Genomic DNA, 18,656 nt, shown 5'->3' on the forward strand with positions numbered 1-18,656 from the left:
TAGCTGGGGTTATGTATCAGAAAGGACAGGTCAATATATGATGGGCAACCTAACTACAATAACTGGCTGATTAATTCTTTGTTTACACTGACCTAAGCTTTCCCATGGGATGTGACTAGTGTTTCTATTGGACAATCCTGCTATATATAGTCCTTGCTTTCAAGGAGTTAACAAATTAGCAGGAAAAATAGAAGAAACATGTAAATATACAAACTACTAACTGGAGAAGACACAGAGAGAAGGTGACAGTGGAAGAATGGATATGATCTCAATTGGCAGAGACATAGGAGAAATTGCTAGACATAGAAATGCCTAGGCATAGGAAACAGTGAAAAAAGGCAATGAGGAAGCAAAGACCAAGTTATGACAATCAAAGCAGGTTGGCATAGGGCATGAGAAGGAAAATAATGTGAGGTAAAATTGGAAAAGGAGATTAGAACCAGACTGGGGATATTTTTGACTGTCCAACTAAAAAATCTGGCCCTCATTCAATAGTCAATAGGGAGCAGAGATTTATTAGGAGGGATGTGGCCATCAGACTTGTGCATTAGAAGGATTAAAGTAGTTCAGCAGGACAGATTAGAGCAAAGGAGGGAATGGAAATCTGAAAATTGATTAGAATCCTGCTACAATAATGCAGTTAAGAAGTAAAAAGAGCCTGAAATAGGTAATGGCAGTGGGAATGTATAGGAAGTGAAAGATTTAAAAGAATTACTGTGAACACAGAATCTATAGTGCATACCCTTTGACTATATGCCAAAGACAGCAAAGAGGAGAAAGAGACCATATGTACAAAACTGTCTATAGCAGCTCTTTTTGTGGTGGCAAAGAAAAGGAAACTAAGGAGGGTACTCTCAATTAGGTAAAGGTGACTAAATTATGTAATATTAATGAAATAGAATTTTATTTTTGCATAAGAAATGATGACAGGAATGGTTTCAGAGAGACCTGGGAAGATTTGTATGAACCAGTGTTTTCCAGATACAGCTTCCTCCCCCCCATGCAACCCGACTGGCCCCAGTTTCCTGGTCTGGGGCATAAAAGGTCCAATTAAGTTGAAGCCTTTCACACTTGATGAGGGCCTTAGACCACCAAATAACTATACCAGGGGTGGGGAACCTGTAGTCTCAAGGCCACATGTAGCCTTCTAGGTCTTTGGGTATGGTCTTTTGACTGAGTCCAAGTTTTACAGAACAAATGCTTTTAGTAGAAGGATTTGTTCTGTGAAGTTTGGATTCAGTCAAAGGGCCACTTGAGGATGTTGGGGGCCACATGTGACCTCAAGGCTGCAGGTTCCCCACCCCTGCACTATACCTTGTTGACTGAATGACCACACATGTTCAGAAGGAAAGGAGGGAGCTACATACAGAGAAGCTGAGTGCCACTGTATCCTTGGTACCTATCTTTGCTGTGTTAGGGCAAAGTAAGCCTCTACTTTAGTTAAATAATCTTTGCATCTCAACATCAAATCCAAACTAAGAGGATGTTGGCTTTAGAGACATGACTACAAAAAAACTGATGGAAAGTAAAGTGAGAATAGAACAATTTATTCCAAAAAATGACAACATAAAGATAAACAAGTCTCAGAGATTTAAGAATGTGTAATCAATGTAATGACTAACCATGACTAGAGAGGGCAGGGAAGAAGGGAATAAACATTTATATAGAGATTCCAGGCACTGTGCAAAGAGCTTTTTACAAACATTATTTCATTTGATCCTCACAACAATCCTGCCAGGTAAATGCAAAGAGGACAGATAGTGAATTCACCTCCTGACAGAGAGGGGACAGATTTAGGGTGCAAAATGAGACATAAATTTTTTGGTCATAGCAATTTGGAACTATGACCAAAGTACCACTTCTAGGTCTGTATCCCAAAGAGATAATAAAAAAGGAAAAAGTCCCATATGCACAAAAATATTGATAGTTACTGTTTTTGTGGTGACAAATATTTGGAAATTGAGGTAAAACCCATCAACTGGGGAATGACTGAACAAGTTGTGGTATGTGAACGTAATGAAATACCATTGTGCTATAAGAAATGATGAGCGGGGGGGAAAAGAGTCAAGATGGCAGAGTAAAAGCAGGGACGTGCTTGAGCTCTCCCCCAAACCCCTCCAAAAACCTGCAAAAAATTGCTCTAAACGAATTGTAGAGCAGCAGAACCCACAAAATGACAGAATGAAACAAATTTTCAGCCCAAGACAAGCTGGAGGGTCGACAGAAAAGGTCTGTTGCACCAGTCTGAGAGAAGAACATGGTCCAATGTGGGCTGGATGCCAACACAGACAGGATGTAGCAGGCCTCAGGGCACTGAATCAATGGCAGCTGTGGTGGTTTCCAGACTCCTAAACCCACAAATACCAAAGAAAAATTAGAAGGTCAGTAGTAGGAAAGATCCCTCGTATCTGGGTGATAGAGGAGCATGGTGTGGCTACAGCCACCGGTGGCAGTGGCAATGGCTGCTTCTAGAGCTCTCAGGCCACACACTGTGGAGGAATCAAGCAGCTGATCAGAGAAGGGACTGCAGGGTTCCCTTTGCTGGCACTGAAGCAGGATTCTCTTGCTTTGCCTGTGTTTCCATCTGGGTTGCAGTCCGGCATGGTGGTCCTGGGGCAAGGAGAAACTCTGGCATGGAATGGTGGAGCTTGTGGTGGTGGTAGAGAGTGAATCCTCCTCAGAGTTCCTAGACAGAAAAGAGTACTTGTGGTCTCTCACAGACCAGATTACGGCTGGGGAGAGGAATAAACACCTCTCCTTTGATCCTACCACCTTGGAAAATCTGAAACTTTACAGGTTCCTAGAAGTATCTCTGAAAACAGCTGCATAAAACCCCTGAAGCCTGGGACAGTACATTCACCCACTGTACCCTGACAAAGAGCTAAAAAATAAAGTAACTGGCTGGGAAAATGAGCAAACAGTAGGGGAAAAAAAAAAGACTACAGAATCTTACTTTGGTGACAAGGAAGATCAAAACATAGAACCAGAAGAAGACAACAAAGTCAAAGCTCCTATATCCAAGCGTCTAAGAAAAATATGAATTTGTTGCAGACCATGGAAGAGCTCAAAAAGAATTCTGAAAATCAAGTAAGAGAAATAGAGGAAAAAATGGGAAGATAAATGAGACTGATTCAAGAAAATTATGAAAAACAAGTCGATAGCTTGCTAAGGAAGACCTAAAAAAAATGCTGAAGAAATAACACCAAAAAAATAGACTTACAGCTGGCACAGTGAATAGAGCACCAGCCTTGGAGTCAGGAGGACCTGAATTCAAATATGGCTTAAGATACTTGACATACTTATTAGCTGTGTGACCTTGGGCAAGTTACTTAACCCCAATTGCCTTGCTTTTCCCCCCTCCAAAAAAAAAAAAGACTAAACCAAATGGCAAAAGAGGTCCAAAAAGCCAATAAGGAGAAGAATACCTTAAAAAATATAATTGGTCAAATTGAAAAGGAGGTCCAAAAGCTCACTGAAGAAAATAATTCCTTAAAAATCATAATGGCACAAATGAAGCTAATGACTTTAAGAGAAATCAAGAAATTATTAAACAGGGGGCAGAGTCAAGATGGCAGAGTAGAAACAGGACTTCCATGAGGTTCCAGCTCCCACCTCCTCCAATTCATGTAAAAGGTGACTCTGAACAAACTTTGGAGCTACAGAACACACCAACTAACACAGAGAAGCTAATCTCCCACTGAGGATAGCCCAGCAGGCTGTCAAGAAGTGACCAGTGCAGTGCTCTGGGAGCGAAGCCCAGACGAATGACAGCTGGAGGTCTTAGCCCCAGGCAGGCCTCACTAGCCTCCGACTGGAGGGACTTTAGATTACCAGCCCTATGGCAGTTTCCAGAATTATCAACCCATAGATGCTAAGGACAAAGTGAGAGGTTAGTGCAATGTGGACTTTGGGATGTGGTAATTTGGGAGAGCTGTCGGCCTTTATCCCCTGGAGGGAGAAGCCACTGAGGTGCCGTGGCCGTGGCAGCTTCAGCTCCTGGCCTACAGACAGTAGAGGGACCAAGTCGCCAGTTTGAAGGGTAAAGCTTTTGCTTTACCCTGCCTGGATCTGGATTGCAGTGTAGGGTGGAAGTCCTGGGGTGTGTGATCAGCTTGCCAGAGTGTGTGGAGGCTTCAGAGAAGGCACCCAACTAATACCTTTGGCACCTGAGAAAACCCCTGTCTGGTAGCAGAGTCCACCATGCCCTACTGTAAAGTTGGAGGGGGTATGGGAGAAGATATGGGAGAGAGCAGATTGGAGGAGGGGATATCCAGTAGGATCGTTATTTTGGGGTAGGGGGCAAAACGAGGAGAAAATTTGTGACTCAAAGTCTTGCGGAAATAAGTGATGTAAACTAGAAGTTAATAAAGCATTTGATAAAAAAAAAAAAAGAAATAAACAAAATGAAAAGAATGAAAAAATAGAAGACAAAGTGAAGTATCTCACTGGAAAAACAAGTGACCTGGAAAATAGATCCAAGAGAGAACTTAAAAATTACTGGACTACCTGAAAGTTATGATAAAAAAAAAAAGGGGCCTAAACATCATCTTTCAAGAAACTGTCAAGGAAAACTGCCCTGATATTCTAGAACCAGAAGGGAAAATAGAAATTGAAAGAATTCACCAATCACCTCCTTAAAGAGTTCCCAAAAGGAAAACTCCTAGGAATACTGTAGCCAAATTACACAGTTCCCAGGTCAAGAAGAAAATACTGCAAGCAGCTAGAAAGAAACAAGTCAAGTAATGTGGAAACCCAATGAGGACAAGACAAGATTTAGCAGCTTCTACATTAAGATATTGGAGGACTTGAAATATGATATTCCAGAGGTCAAAGGAGCCAGGATTAAAACCAAGATCACCTACCCAGCAAAACTGAGTATAATACTTCAAGGAAAAATATGGACATTCAACAAAATAGAAGACTTTCAAGCATTCTTGATGACAAGACCAGAGCCGAATAGAAAATCTGACTTTCAAATGTAAGTATCAAGAGAAGTATGAAAAAGTAAACAGGAAAGAGAAATCATAAGGGATTTACTAAAATTAAACTGTTTACATTACTACATGGAAAGATAATATTTGTAACTCATAATACCATACTCTGTATTAGAGTAGTTGGAGAGAATACACACACATGTACATGTATATATATGTATACACACACATACAGGGCACATGAATATGAAAGGATGATATCTAAAAAAATAAAATTAAGGGGTGAGAAAGGAATGTGCTGGAAGAAGGACAAAGGGAGAGGCCAAAGGGGGTGAAATAGCTCACATAAAGGACACAAGAAAAAGCTTTTACAGTAGAGGGGAAGAGGGGGGAGGTAAGAGGGAATGAGTGAACCTTACTCTCATTGTACTTGACTTAAGGACAGAATAAAATACACGCTCTACTGGATATGAAAATCTATCTTATCCTACAGGAAAGTAGGGGGGAAGGTGATGGGGGGGAATGATAGAAAGGAAGGCAAATGGGATGAGAGTGTAATCAGAAGCAAACGCTTTTGAGGAAGGACAGAGTTAAAGGAGAGTATAGAATAAATGAGGGAAAGGATAGGATGGAGGGAAATATAGTTAGTCTTTCACAACATGACTATTATTGAAATGTTTTGCATCAATACACATGTATAACCTATATCGAATTACTTGCCTTCTCAATGAGGGTAGGTGGAGAGGGAGAAAGGGAGAGAATGTGGTACTCAAAATTTTTAAAATTAATGTTAAAAATTGTTTTTACATGCAACTGGGAAAAAAGATATACAGGCAATGGGGTATAGAAATTTATCTTGCTCTACAGGAAAATAGAAGGGAAGGGGATAAGAGAAGGGGGGAAATAAAAGGGAGGGCAGGTGGGGAGAAGGGGTAATCAGAATGTATGCTGTCTTGGGATGGGGGTGGGGAAAGATAGGAAGAAAATCTGAAATTCAAAATCTTGTGGAAATGAATGTTGAAAACTAAAAATTAATTAATAAAAAACAAACAAAAAGAAATGATGAGCAAGTGGATTTCTGAAAAACCCGGAAAGACTTAACATGAACTAATGCTAAATGAAGGGAGCAGAACCAGGAAAACTTGTATACAAAGTAACAGCAACAAGTACAATGATCAACTATGATAGACCTATTCTTCTCTGCAATACAATGATCTAAGGCAATTCCAAAAGACTTGTGATAGAAAATGCTATGCACATCCAGAGAAAGAACTATGGAGTCTGAAATGCAGATAGAAGCATACTGTTTTTACTTTTTTTGCTGTTTTTTGTTTTTTCTTTCTTATGGTTTTTCCCTTTTGTTCTGTTTCTTCTTTTACAACATGACTAATTGTAATGGTATGGGATTTGAAGATCTTCCATGCCCCTTGAACTTGCTGACATAGCAGGACGGGGTGAGGCAGGAAAGAGTTGGAGGTGAGTAAGAGCTGGGCACAGCGGTGGCACGAACTTTTTTTGAGCCAGTCATTTTAAAATATCCAAATTTTTAACTCAGGTTGATGGGGTGCTTGGGATCTATGTTTGGAATATCAATTTGTAACATCAGTTTGTAAAATCAATTTGTAAAACCAGTCTGTAAAATCACATTTCCCCCTCCCCAACCTCAGAGCATTAACTCAGCCCCTTCCCTCTCCTAGCATTCTGCTCAGAAACAACCCATGAACTGTTTATCTCTGCTTGGAACAATAACAAGCTACACCTATGAATCCTTCAGTGCACTATCTATAGGTTAACTCCTTAGCCAATTATCCACACACTGAGTCTCTGTTAGCCTTGGTTCCCAACATCCATCTTGTCAAACATGACACTGATGGGTGGCAGACTAGGCACTTCTCAGTCAGCCCTTGACAGCTAGCTGACTTAGTGACATTTCAGGCCTAAAACTACACCTCCAGTTAGCCCCCAGCTTTGGGCTATTTCCCAGTGAATTAGGGGCAATATACCTTCGAAGTTGACATTAAAAGTGCATGTTCCTTTAAGCACTGACCACTCCCATAGACATCTTGAACTCATTATGTCTAAAACAGAACTCATTTTCTTTCCCCCTAAACCCTGCTCACCTCCCACCTTCCCTATTTCTGTACAAGGCAACACCATCCTCCCAGTCCTTCAGGCTCAAAACCAGAGAGTTATCCTGGATTCCTCATTCTCTCTCACCCCCACCCATAGCCAATCTATCACCAAGGCCTGTCCATTTTACCTTTGCAACATCTCTCAAATAGATAATTTTCTCTCTTCAGATACCACTAACACTCCGGTTCAGACCTTTATCACCTTACCCCTGGGCCTCCTTCAAGTCTCTTCCCTACTCCAATCCATTCTCCATTCAGCCACCAGAGCAGTTGTCCTAAAATGAACATTCAATCATACCAACCCCCTGCTCAGAAAACTCTAGTGGCTTCTTAATGTCTATGGGACTAAATAGTCCTTTATAACATAGCTCCTTCCTGCCTTTCTTATCTTCTTATGCCTTATTCTCTGACTTCTATTCTTCGATACAATGACACTGGTCTCTGCTCATTTCACCAACTCTCACCTTCAGCCATTTTCTCTGGCTGTCCCCCATGCCTGGAATGCTATCTCTTGTACATTCCCAACTATTGAATTCCCTGGCTTCAATTAAGTCTCAACTAAAACCCCACCTTTTATAGGAAGCATTCCCGAATTCTCTAAATTCCAGTGTCTTCCCTCCATTAATTATTTTCTATTTATCCTGCATATAGCTTGCTTTGTATATATTTATATACCTTATCTCCTTCATTAGATTGTAAGTTTTTTCAGGGCACAGACTGTCCTTTGCCTTTTTTATCCCTAGCACTTACCACAGGCACTTAATAAATGTTTACTGTTTGACTGATTGATTAGAATAAATTAGTTCAAAGGAAGACATTATTTCTGTACTTACTAAAGATTTTGCTATCAAAAAGTTTGATTATCACTTCCAATGAAAGGGCTATGTGTATAAGGAACTTTTATCAGTTAATAGTATGACTATCTTTAAAATCTCACGACAAACATTTATTGAATTCAATCCATACATTTATTAAGCACCACTGAGGATACAAAAAAATATGAAACCATCCCTGCCCTCAATCAATCAATAAACATTTATTAAGCACCTACTATTTGCCAGGCACTGTGCCAAGTACTGCAAATACAAAAAGAGGCAAAAGACAGTCCCTAACCTCAAAGAACTTACATTCTCCTGGGGATGAGGGAGGAGGCTTTGGAATACAACATATAAACAGATAAATAAATACTCAACATATAAACAGAAAAATAAATACAAAGTAAAAGCATAAGCAACTCTGGGAACAAGGAAAAGACTTACGTAAGCAGGTGGCACCTGAGCTGAACCTTGAAGAAAGAATTATTAAGCCATTGTAGCAGCAAGCACCCCAAGCGTCCTCAGGGTTGCTGCCACCACAGGTTCTTGGATGTGCTTTGATAAAGGAAAGCAACTCAAAATGTGTTAACAAGCTTACTTTAATCAGTCAAATATGTATCGTTTACCTAGTTCAGGGGAAAGAGGTCAGCACCCTGAACTTCAAAGTATACAGGCAGAATTATCAAGACAGAAACAGATCAAGTAGACAGCTTTCCAAACTGTCCAACCATTACATCCATGCCAAATCAACATCTGGGTTTTTCAAAGCCAGGGGGGCTCTGGACAACGGCTTCCCAGAATTCAGATCAAATCACAGAACACTTCTCAAAGTGAGCCCCAAAACAAGGCTACACATCAGGGCTTATATAGCCTTCTCCTGGCTCAGAGAATGTAACAACCTCATTGACTCACTGGGCAATCAAAAAGTATCTACTGAAAAATAAGCCTCCCACCCCAGGCTCCAGGTGCACTTTAGCCTAGGGGCAGGGAAGATCTTTAAAATTTACATTCCCATTACAGCCATGATGTTGAGGAAGGAGTGAATTCCACATATGTAGGGAGAGCAAAGGCAGAAAGATGAGAGGTGAACTGTCATATAATGAATAGCTACTATGCAGGTCTTACTAGAACAAGTAAGAGTGGAAAGGTAAACAGAAGCCAGACTCTATGTAGAGTGCTCTGTCAGGGTGAAAATTTGTATTCCTTTCTAGAAGTGCCATAGTTAGATGTATGTTTTAGGAATATCAATTTGGCAGTTATGTAGAAGGCAGATCAAAGAACATGCTTCGTAGTCCAGTTTGAGAAAGGACCTCAGTGCCCAGTTACCTAATCTTGCCAGGTAATCTACAGAATCTTGAGCTGCCAGGCATTCAAACTCTACTGAAGAAAAGCACAATTCCAATGGGCTGGCCAGAATGTTTGAATGACAAACATATGTTTGCTTAAAAGACTATTTTGGGGCAGCTAAGTGGCGCAGTGAATAGAGCATCAGCCCTGGAGTCAGGAAGACCTCAATTCAAATCTGACCTCAGACACTTAACACAAAAACTAGCTGTGTGACCTTGGGCAAGTCACTTAACTCCAATTGCCCTCTAAAAAGCAAAAAAAAAAATACTATTTTACAGAGAACTCACATAAGAGCAAATGCTCACATGTAGGTCAGAAGAAGTAATGTAAGGACACTCTCCAGGTCTCTCTGAAGAACTCTGGAACTGACTGTAAGAAATAGGAGACAGTGGCACAGGACCACTTAGCATGGCATGCCTGCATCAAAGAAGTTGTTGTGCTCTATGAACAAAAGAGAACTGCAGTAGTTCAAAAGAAACATGAGATGTGCAAATTTAGAGACATTTCACAATAAATGTTCATGTAGAATTTTTGTGCCCAATCTGTGGCAAAGCCTTCCCAATTCATATTGGTCTAATCAGGCACAGTCTAACACACCGAAACCTGACCCTGACATAGTCATGTCATTTTGGTCCTCTTCAAGTATGGAGGACAACAACCAAATCAAAGAGAGGATATTAGAAGCTAGAGGGTCAAATTAATAAACAGTCTAAACTGGAGGCAATAAGGATTTAAGCTAGCGTGGTGGCTACAAAGTAAAATGAACAAATATGAGAGATACTATGAAGGCAGAATCAACAAAAACTGGCAACTGATTGGAAATGGAGGATAAGGGAAAGGGAAGAGTAAAAAATGACAATAAACTTATAAACCCAATGACACACTAGTGGTGTCCCCAACAGAAATAGCAAAGTATAATGAGTTCCATAATGGACATGTTGATTTTCCAATGCCCACAGGATGTGCAGGTAGAAAGATCCAAGAGATCACTAGTAATACAGGATGCTGATTCCCTCTTAGCTATGAAATTTATCATAGCTGACATAACTGCAGAATGACTCAGATGCCATATGTATTATGACAGGGGTGGGGAACTTATGGCCTTGAGGCCACATGCGGCTCTCTAGGCCCTCAAGTGCATCTTTGACTGAATCCAAATTTCACAGAAAAGGATTTGTTTTGTGAAGTTTGGATTTAGTCAAAAGGACGTACTTGAGGACCTAGAGGGCCACATGTGGCCTCAAGGCTGTAAGTTCCCCACCCCTGTTTATTAGGAAAAAAAGATGCTGCACTTGGAATCAAGAGGCCAGAGTTCAACTGGAATCAAGAGGCCAGGGTTCAATTCCTTAGCTCCAACTGTCTCCTTGGCTCAAACCGATTGTGTGGGCAAGTCACTTAAATTCACTTGAGCCACAAGTTCCTCATCTTTAAAAGCAAGACAGTAACACTTTTACTACCTCACATACTTGTGAGGAACATGCTTTATAAGTCTAAAGTGTTATATTTGTAAGCTCTTATATTCACACAATTTCAGAGAAGAAGGATCTTTGAGATCCTGTAACGCAAATCCCCTTCGTTTTGGCAATTAGGAACTAAAGTCCAGAGAGGCTAAATGACTTGCCAAAAGTCACACAACTAATTGGTGGCAGAGTTAAAACTAAAACACAGATATATTAACCCAAAGTCCAGTAGTCTTTTTACAATGTCTGTCTTCTTAATCCCAATGAGATTTATGCTGCTCTCTGATTCAACTTCAGCACAATTAGCTTTTTCCATTCAGAGAAAGTCAGAAAACTGAATTTAAATAACAAATCTAAATTATTTGAATTGGACAATTCCCTTTCAAACTCTTATTAAATATTAAGAGGAGCTTTCAACTTTGTGATCAAAGATAAGTCACAATCGCTTTGAACCCTAGTTACCTCATCTACAAAACAGGAACAGCAGCACTCATAAGCAAGATTATTAGAAAAAAAATTACACAAGATATATAAAGTGCTTTGCAAACATGAAAAGACTATATGTCAGTTGTTACTACTGTTGTTTATGTGTTCCCTAGCACTATGCTAGCTATTAAGAAGCACAAAGATGCATATGACATAGCTGGTCTTTCCACAACCATTAAGAATGATCCAGATACTTGGAGTTTCCTGCACTGAAGATAAGACATAAAGAAACCACAACAGACATAATTTATGTTAAGACTTGACTATGCCTTTGAAATGATGAAATACCTAGGTGTTACATTTAAATTAAATTGAATCTATAAAAAAATAAAAATTAAGAAGCAAGTAGAAAAGAACATAGCCTTGGGTAAAAAGCTAAATTGTTATTATAATCTTTTGAATAATGTGTTTATTTTAAAATGAGGTATACAAATACAACCTGGAATTTTGAGCAGAATGGAAAAAAAAAATTACAATCATGGACGATGTCACCTCCTCAAGCTTTTCGGTTTGGAAGACTATAAAATTCAACAAGACCTTCAATAGATTGTGTGGAACTGGGACTTTTGGAGAAGGGGAACCACAAGGATAAAAGAAAAGGCCTACTCACTGATATTTTTCAGTCTTTTTCCCCTGTCCTAAATTAGGTAGTGTAGCTCACAGATAAAGAAAGTAAGCCATCACATATTCTCATTTTTCTACCAGTCTAATCCTGGAAAATAAGGATACAGACCTCTTTCAGTTTATAAATCACTAGCTGTAACTCACTGAATGACCCTAAGAAAACTTCCAGTGCCAAAATTTTATGATAAGTAGTTTGAATTTATCAGCAAACTTACAACAAGGTTTTCATTTTTCTTAATGATAAAATTCAAGTGACTCATATTTGGTCCTCCACCCACATACAGCATATTCTAGAGAAGAGGGGAGTTAAAATGCACGTTACACTAAAGTAACTAAGCTACTTCACACTAATAACTATGCAGGGACAATCATCAACATCTCTGTCTTTAAACCTAAAATATCTGGGTCTTCTGGGATAAAATAAATAGAAAAAGCAAGTTGTTAATATACCAGTTTATCATTTATCCTCTTCAGAATCACCAATTTTTTAAAAAATTAGGATGAGAATAATCTTCTTAACAAGATTTACGGAGTTTTGACCTGAATAAATCAAAAAGCAATTATTAGATACAACTCCTGCTCTCAAAGAACTTTATAAATGGAAAGACACAACATACACATAGAAGCCAGTGATTTTAAACTGTGGGGTCCTCCCTCATTTTCAAAGTTCTATAATTAATTTGTTGCACCTTGGTCTCCCTAACCATAAAGCAATAAAAAGATAAGCCTTGAGAAATCATAGGAGAAAAGTTCTTCAAAAGAAAAGTGATACAATAACTGTTCACTTATTGCTGAGAACCTTCTTTTCAAAAATCACCAGAAGGTGCAAATAGAGCAAAACAAAGAATCTTTTTTTTTTATTTAATTTTGTTGTATTTGTCTTTTGATAATTTTTTTATATCATTGAGTGTGAGAGGGAGAGTAATGTCCAGGAACATCAAAGAGACAGATGGGGGGCAGGATGTGTAAAGTTTAAAAGCCCAACAGAGTCTGTATTTTTTACTAGAGGCAACAAAAAGACAAAAATAGGGAAAAGAAGGGGATAAATATTTATTATAGCACCTCCTACATGGCAGGCACTATACTAAGGTCTTTACAAATATTATCTCATTTGATCCTCACAACATTCCTAGGAGATAGATGTTATTATTATCCCCTTTTCACAGTTGAGCAAACTGAGGCAAAGAGAAATTAAAAAATTTGCCCATCATTACATTTCTGGTAAGTGTCTGAGGCCATATTTGAACTCGGGTCTCCCTGTCTCCTAGAGGCAGGTGGGTGACACAGCAGATAGAGTTAAAGACCTGGAGTCAGGAAGACCCAAACTCAAAACTGGTCTCAGACATTACTAGCTTTGTCACCCTGGGCAAGTCACCTTACCTTGTTTGCCTCAGTTTCTCAACTATAAAACGAGCTGGAGAAGCAAAGGGCAAACTTCCAGTATTTTTGCCAAGAAAACTCCAAATGGGGTCATGAAGAGCTGAACAACAACTGAATGACTGAAACGTGACTGAACAAATTTCCTGCCTCTAGGAGAGTTACATGGTCAGTTCTTCACTTAAGGAAAATTACTCTGATAGCACTGTGGAAGACAGAATAGTGGAAAGCTTGAGACAGAAAGATCAAATAGGAGGTTCTTGAAATAATATAAGGATGAAAACCAGAAGCAGCTCTGTGAGTGAAGGGCCGGGGTTGGAAAAAGAGATATAGTTAATGGGGGCAGGGCCAGCAAGATGTGGTAACGGATTAGACTGGTGAAGAGATGAGGATAATTCCAAGGTTGTGAACCTGGAAGAATGGATAGTGCGCATCTGACAGAAATAGAGAAACTTGGAAAAAGGGAGGGTTGAGATAAATTTAGCTTGGGACATGCTAAGCTTGATATGAAATTTGAGATGATTTCTTGACACTTTCTAAAAAATTAAAAATACACAAAAGTTATATTTAATATTTACTTTTAAGACAAAGTCCTTCATGAAGCATTAATGTAGCTCATAACTTCAGATGACACCAATATTTTGCTGAGGAGCAATAACAGAAAAAAATTAATTTATCTTACATTTCTTTTTTTTTTTTGCGTTTTTTTTGGAGGGCAGCTGGGGTTAAGTGACTTGCCCAAGGTCACATGGCTAGTAACACTGGGGTTAAGTGACTTGCCCAAGGTCCCACTGCTAGTTTTTATGTTAAGTGTCTGAGGCCGGATTTGAACTCAGGTCCTCCTGACTCCAGGGCCAGTGCTCTACTCACTGCACCACCTAGCTGCCCCTATCTTGCATTTCTTACTACTTTTCTGGTTTTATGTATAATCTATCCAATTTTCAAAGAGCCAATCTCCTCATTTTAAATTTAATCATAACTCGGGGCGGCTAGGTGGCGCAGTGAGTAGAGCACTGGCCCGGGAATCAGAAGGACCTGAGCTCGGTTTGGGCCTCAGACACTTAACACCCACACAAAAAAACTAGCTGTGTAACCTTGGGCAAGTTACTTAACCCCAATTGCCCTCCAAAAGGCAAAAAAAAAAAAATTTAATCATAACTCTAATCAATGATATGTCCAATCACAACTCCAAAGAACCACTGAAAAGCTTACTACTCACCTCCTGATAAATAAGTGATTGATTCAAGACAGACATTCCCAGACATGGTCAACATAGGAATTTGTTTTGCCTGACCAGGCACATTTGTTACAAAGGTTTTGTTTCCTTTTTTTCCTATTTAGGAAGGGAAATAGGAGGAGGCAGGGGCTAACAGGAGGGATTCCCTCCCAAAAAGAAAAGAGAGTTATTGAAGCATTTATAGAGAATGCACAGAAGACAGAAAGAAGAACAAAAGGAAACACAAAAAATCAGGACGGCTTTAAAAGCTACATGTTGAAAACAGTATGTGTTTACTTTAAGTCTAAGTGTATATGTAAAGCAGTGTATAAGTGATCTGCAATTTCATATACTATTACATATAATATACATCATCTGGTCAACTTTGTAATATGAAAATGATAATTTGGTATTTAAGGTGACAATTTTTAAAAAGAAAAATAAATGATCATGAATTGCCTAATAAAAGATAAAAATATAAAATTGAAAAATGGCCAAAATATGTTATTTGCTAAAAGTTAAACTCCAATTTAAGGTTAAAAATCTAAACTAACTTCCCCAGATACTCAGGAGCCCAGAATCATAGATTCAGAGTCAGAAGAACATTAGAGGCCATCTAGTCCAACTCCTTCGTTTTAACATATGAGTAAGCAAGGAGCCAAATAGGATGAGTGCCTTACCCAGCATCCCATGTCAAGCAAGTGAAAGGAGCCATAACAAAAGAGTGGTCATGATTCCTATACAAAAGTCTTTGCCAGTAAATTAATCCTTCAGACACCAGATGAAGCAAAAAATCTTTTAGATAACTTTCTTTTAAAAATATGTCCAATATACCAAAAAGAATGTTACCCTATCTTTGTTATCTACACATCGAACCAGAAAGTATGGCCCTTTGTTTTTATTATATAAAATTTTCTAGACTCCATGATGACAGACCCTAGAAATTGATTTAAAATAATATAAGTGCTGAATAGAATGTGTATATACAAAAAAAAAAACATACCAAGCCTTTATTCACTGACATCCTCTTCCCTGATAACCCCCCCCAAAAAGTTACATCTGCACATATTATGTATACCTATTCACTTTCTTACTGACTAGACAGGAAATTCTTTACCTAGCATATTTCCTTTGGATACCAATAGAAATTTAAAAAAAGAATAAGTAACTGCTTTTGCTACTGTGGAAGTAAACTGCTCAGTTACTCAAAATTCTGGAAAACTAAATCTCCAATATCTCAATTGTGTAAGTCCCCTGAAATCTTAATCACAACCAAAAAAGGATCACAGGGTGAAGTTCAGGTTAAAAGAGCTTTAAAAAGTTTAAAACCATGGAATAAAAGGCCTTTTTCAAGAAAGCATCAAGAGTGAGGTAAGCACATGGATCAAGATCTTCTCCCCACCAGCCTCCTAAAGAATACTTACTTCTACCCAAAAGTTTCTACTTACCAAGTTAAATACAGTTTCTACAATATCCCTATTGGTTACTTCTCCAACTTCCACCAAACCAGTGAGCACTGCAAACTTCATCCTGATGCCCCTGATGGGGATTCCTGGTTTCAGTGACAACGCACTACCGTCAATGATGGCTTCTTGTCCTTTCCCTCCACCTCCTCCTTCATCACCTGTTGGTGGCGGGGACGGGGCCTGGTTGTCTTCACTAGCCATGGTTACTCTCCTTCTGTAATCACACTTACTAAATCGGCCGGCACGACAGTACACGCTGAGAGAGGCAGACGCACGAGCGCACAAAGTGCAAGAAACAGGGCCTCTTCCCGCAACCCAAACTTGTCCCGCAGCCCAATGGCCACAGCCCACGGCGTGGCCCTCTTCTTCTTCCCAGGCGTTATCAGCAGGGGAAACCTCTCCCTGAGGCTTTCGGACAACAAAACAGAACCCTATGGGGAGATCAAAAGACAGGATAAGCCTGGGCTTCCACCGTCTTAATTCTCACTAGCCAATTAAAGTTCCCCCGACGGGATCCAACTCCAAGCCCACCCACCGCACACTTCAGCCTCGTTAAATTAGAGGCGCCAGTCCCGGGAGGGGGGAGGGGGTCGATCGACTTTCTGGCTAGCCCGCCCCTACCGGCCTGAGGCAGCTCACCAGGTAACCTCTCCTCGGCAGGTGCGGGAAAAGCTGAGGAGAAGGGAGGAAAGGGGAGAAGGAGGGGGTGGGTAGGGGAAAGAAGTTCGCCTTCACCCAAGTAGTACGGACTTGTAGCAAACTCCCTTCCTCGCCCGAGCAAGGAGCAAGGTGGCGAGGGGCACGTACAGGTAGAGGTGCAGGTGCAGGATGGGGGAAGGGCAGGAAGCGCTGAGCGGGGGGGGGGGGGGGGCGCCCCACACACACCTCGGGGAGAGCAGCGAGCCGGGGGCTGGGGATGGCCGAGGCCGAGGGTGCAGTGAGGGCAGTGGCCGGAGGTGGCCCAGTCAGTGCACCGGGTCGTAGGCTCCCTCCCAAGTTTCCCTAGTCTGCTCGCTGGCAGCCGGCGGCGGTACCCCAGAACTCCATCGCTTCCGGGGCCCGCCCCGCTCCGCGCGCGCTCAGCTCAAGAGGATACGGCCGCTGCCGGAGCAGCTGCTTCCGGCGATCGCCCCAGTCCAGGGGCCCGGGCGGCTGCGGCTCCCAACGAGACGGCCGAGGCTGAAGTCCCTACTACTCTGAGAAGAGCTGCCATCGGCCGCCATGACAGCGCGCCGCCTGAGCCCGAGGAGAAGGGAGGGAGGGGGAGAAGGAGGGGGGGGGGAGGGGGGGGAAGGGCGGGTGGGGGGGGGGAAGGAGAGGAGGTGAAACCGCTCGAGGTGGAGCGCCGCAGGGGGGGCAGTGAAGAAGGAGGGAGGGAGGGGAAGGTGCCAAGGATGGAGGGGGGAACACCGAGAACGAGGCACAGCTGGCTGGCTAAGGGGAGAACCGCGCACCAGGGCGCGAGCGCGCGCAGGCGGCAGAGGGAGGGGAGCCCCCGCGCTCAGGTGGATGCCAGGTGTGTCCCTGGCTCCGGGCGCAGCGCGCGCCCTCGGGGACTCGGAGCAGAGGCAGCGGCGGCCCTGGGCTGACCCAGAGGGACCTACTGGAGGCAAGGGGACGAGTTCGGCTTGCTCGGGCGAGGCGATCTTTGCCAGTGGGTGACCTACTTGGGCAAGGTGTGCAGGGCGATGGTTCCTCCTACCTACCGGGCTACAGCAGAGAGAAGGACCCTCCCTAGTGCCAAAGTGCCGTCCACGGAGGAGGAGGACACCTGTGTCCGAGACCCCGAGCTCGGGGGTCTGCAGCGCCCGCAGGAGCAAAGCTGTTGTCCCCGTCTAAGGGACCTGCCCGCCTCCAGCAGCTGCTGCCCGCCCACCAAGCTGGGGGAAGGCTGGAAGGGAGATGGATCCTCCTCAACGGAGATGCTTCTGTGCAGCTGCCACGACTTGGGGAGGTGGGGTCTGGAGGGTGTGGGAGAGTTGACCCAGCGGGCGAGGGACGGGAAAGGATTCCCAAGCTGGCAGCTGCAGCGGCCTCACCAAACCTCTCCCGCATTCTAAGGAGGGCAATTGGTGGCCGGGATTCCAGCGGCAGCTGATCCAAAATGCGTGTGCTGGGCCTTTAACTCCTGTCCCGAAAAAAAGTTTGTACTTGTTTTGGAAGAAGAAAAAAATGGTTGAAAATGACTACCTTTCATTTGAAAAGTTCGCATTAAAAGTGTGAAGGAGGAAAAACTGCTAGAACTAGTAAATCATACTCAAATCCCTGTTTTGAAATAAATAAAAGAAATCCGAAATCCTCTTCAAATAGGAAAAAAAAATACAGCCAAAAATGTTGCATTCCATATAAAATGAAGCTCAAAAGTTTTATATATTTCTTAAAATGCAAATGGACCATATATACCTGTTAGAATTGCCTCAGTAGTATGAATTTTCAAATGACACAATTCAATAGTGTGCAATGCATTGTGCCAGGTGTAAACCACAATCGTAGTACAGCCCTTATTTCATGAGTTGGATCTAGAAATAAACAGGAGGAAGAGAACAAGAAAGACTGCCTTCTAGAAACTGCAAAGTGATTTTACACCAAACATCTCTTGGAAACAAAGGTCCATCTTTACTGGTGGTAAAGATCTGTAATTTTTTTGTTTTGGAATTTTAAATTAGTATAATTGTTAAGTGGTGTCCTTTGTGGCTCCATTTCAGGTTTTCTTGGCAAACATACTGGGATGCTTTGCCATTTCCTTCTGCAGTTCATTTTCCAGATGAAGAAACTGAGGGAAACAGGGTTCAGTGATTT

The 18,656-nt window shown here is 41.6% G+C and overlaps 1 protein-coding gene across 4 annotated transcripts; it reads right to left on the reverse strand.

The window, feature by feature from the left end:
• Positions 1 to 1,521: 1,521 nt before the first annotated feature.
• On the reverse strand, positions 1,522 to 18,139 carry LOC138175146 (lipopolysaccharide-responsive and beige-like anchor protein). Of its 4 annotated transcripts, none has more exons than XM_069105502.1 (3): positions 17,564 to 18,139; positions 15,840 to 16,288; positions 1,522 to 2,348 (listed from the first exon to the last, which is right to left on the reverse strand). In XM_069105502.1, exons 2-3 carry the CDS (start codon positions 16,056 to 16,058, stop codon positions 2,319 to 2,321), a joined length of 249 nt encoding a protein of 82 aa, XP_068961603.1. In that variant the 5' UTR covers positions 16,059 to 16,288; positions 17,564 to 18,139; the 3' UTR covers positions 1,522 to 2,318. The 4 variants fall into 4 exon arrangements, with proteins under 4 accessions (XP_068961603.1, XP_068961604.1, XP_068961605.1 ...); XM_069105503.1 differs by having other exon boundaries at positions 1,522 to 2,686; positions 17,564 to 18,133; XM_069105504.1 differs by lacking the exon at positions 17,564 to 18,139 and adding an exon at positions 16,743 to 16,937.
• Positions 18,140 to 18,656: the final 517 nt, after the last annotated feature.

This window comes from Petaurus breviceps, unplaced genomic scaffold, assembly GCF_028583685.1.
Source record: "Petaurus breviceps papuanus isolate PSGF00001 unplaced genomic scaffold, PetGlider_PUasm1.0 76, whole genome shotgun sequence".
In the NCBI taxonomy this organism is placed as follows: domain Eukaryota; kingdom Metazoa; phylum Chordata; class Mammalia; order Diprotodontia; family Petauridae; genus Petaurus; species Petaurus breviceps.

Excerpts from the sequence above, each read along its gene's own strand:
- LOC138175146 (XM_069105502.1), bottom strand. The coding sequence starts at position 16,058 with ATGGCTAGTGAAGACAACCAGGCCCCGTCCCCGCCACCAACAGGTGAT. Across the intron at positions 2,349-15,839 it reads TAGAAACTGTATTTAACTTG|GAGTCTGGAAACCACCACAG; the intron begins GTAAGTAGAAAC and ends TTGTGGGTTTAG.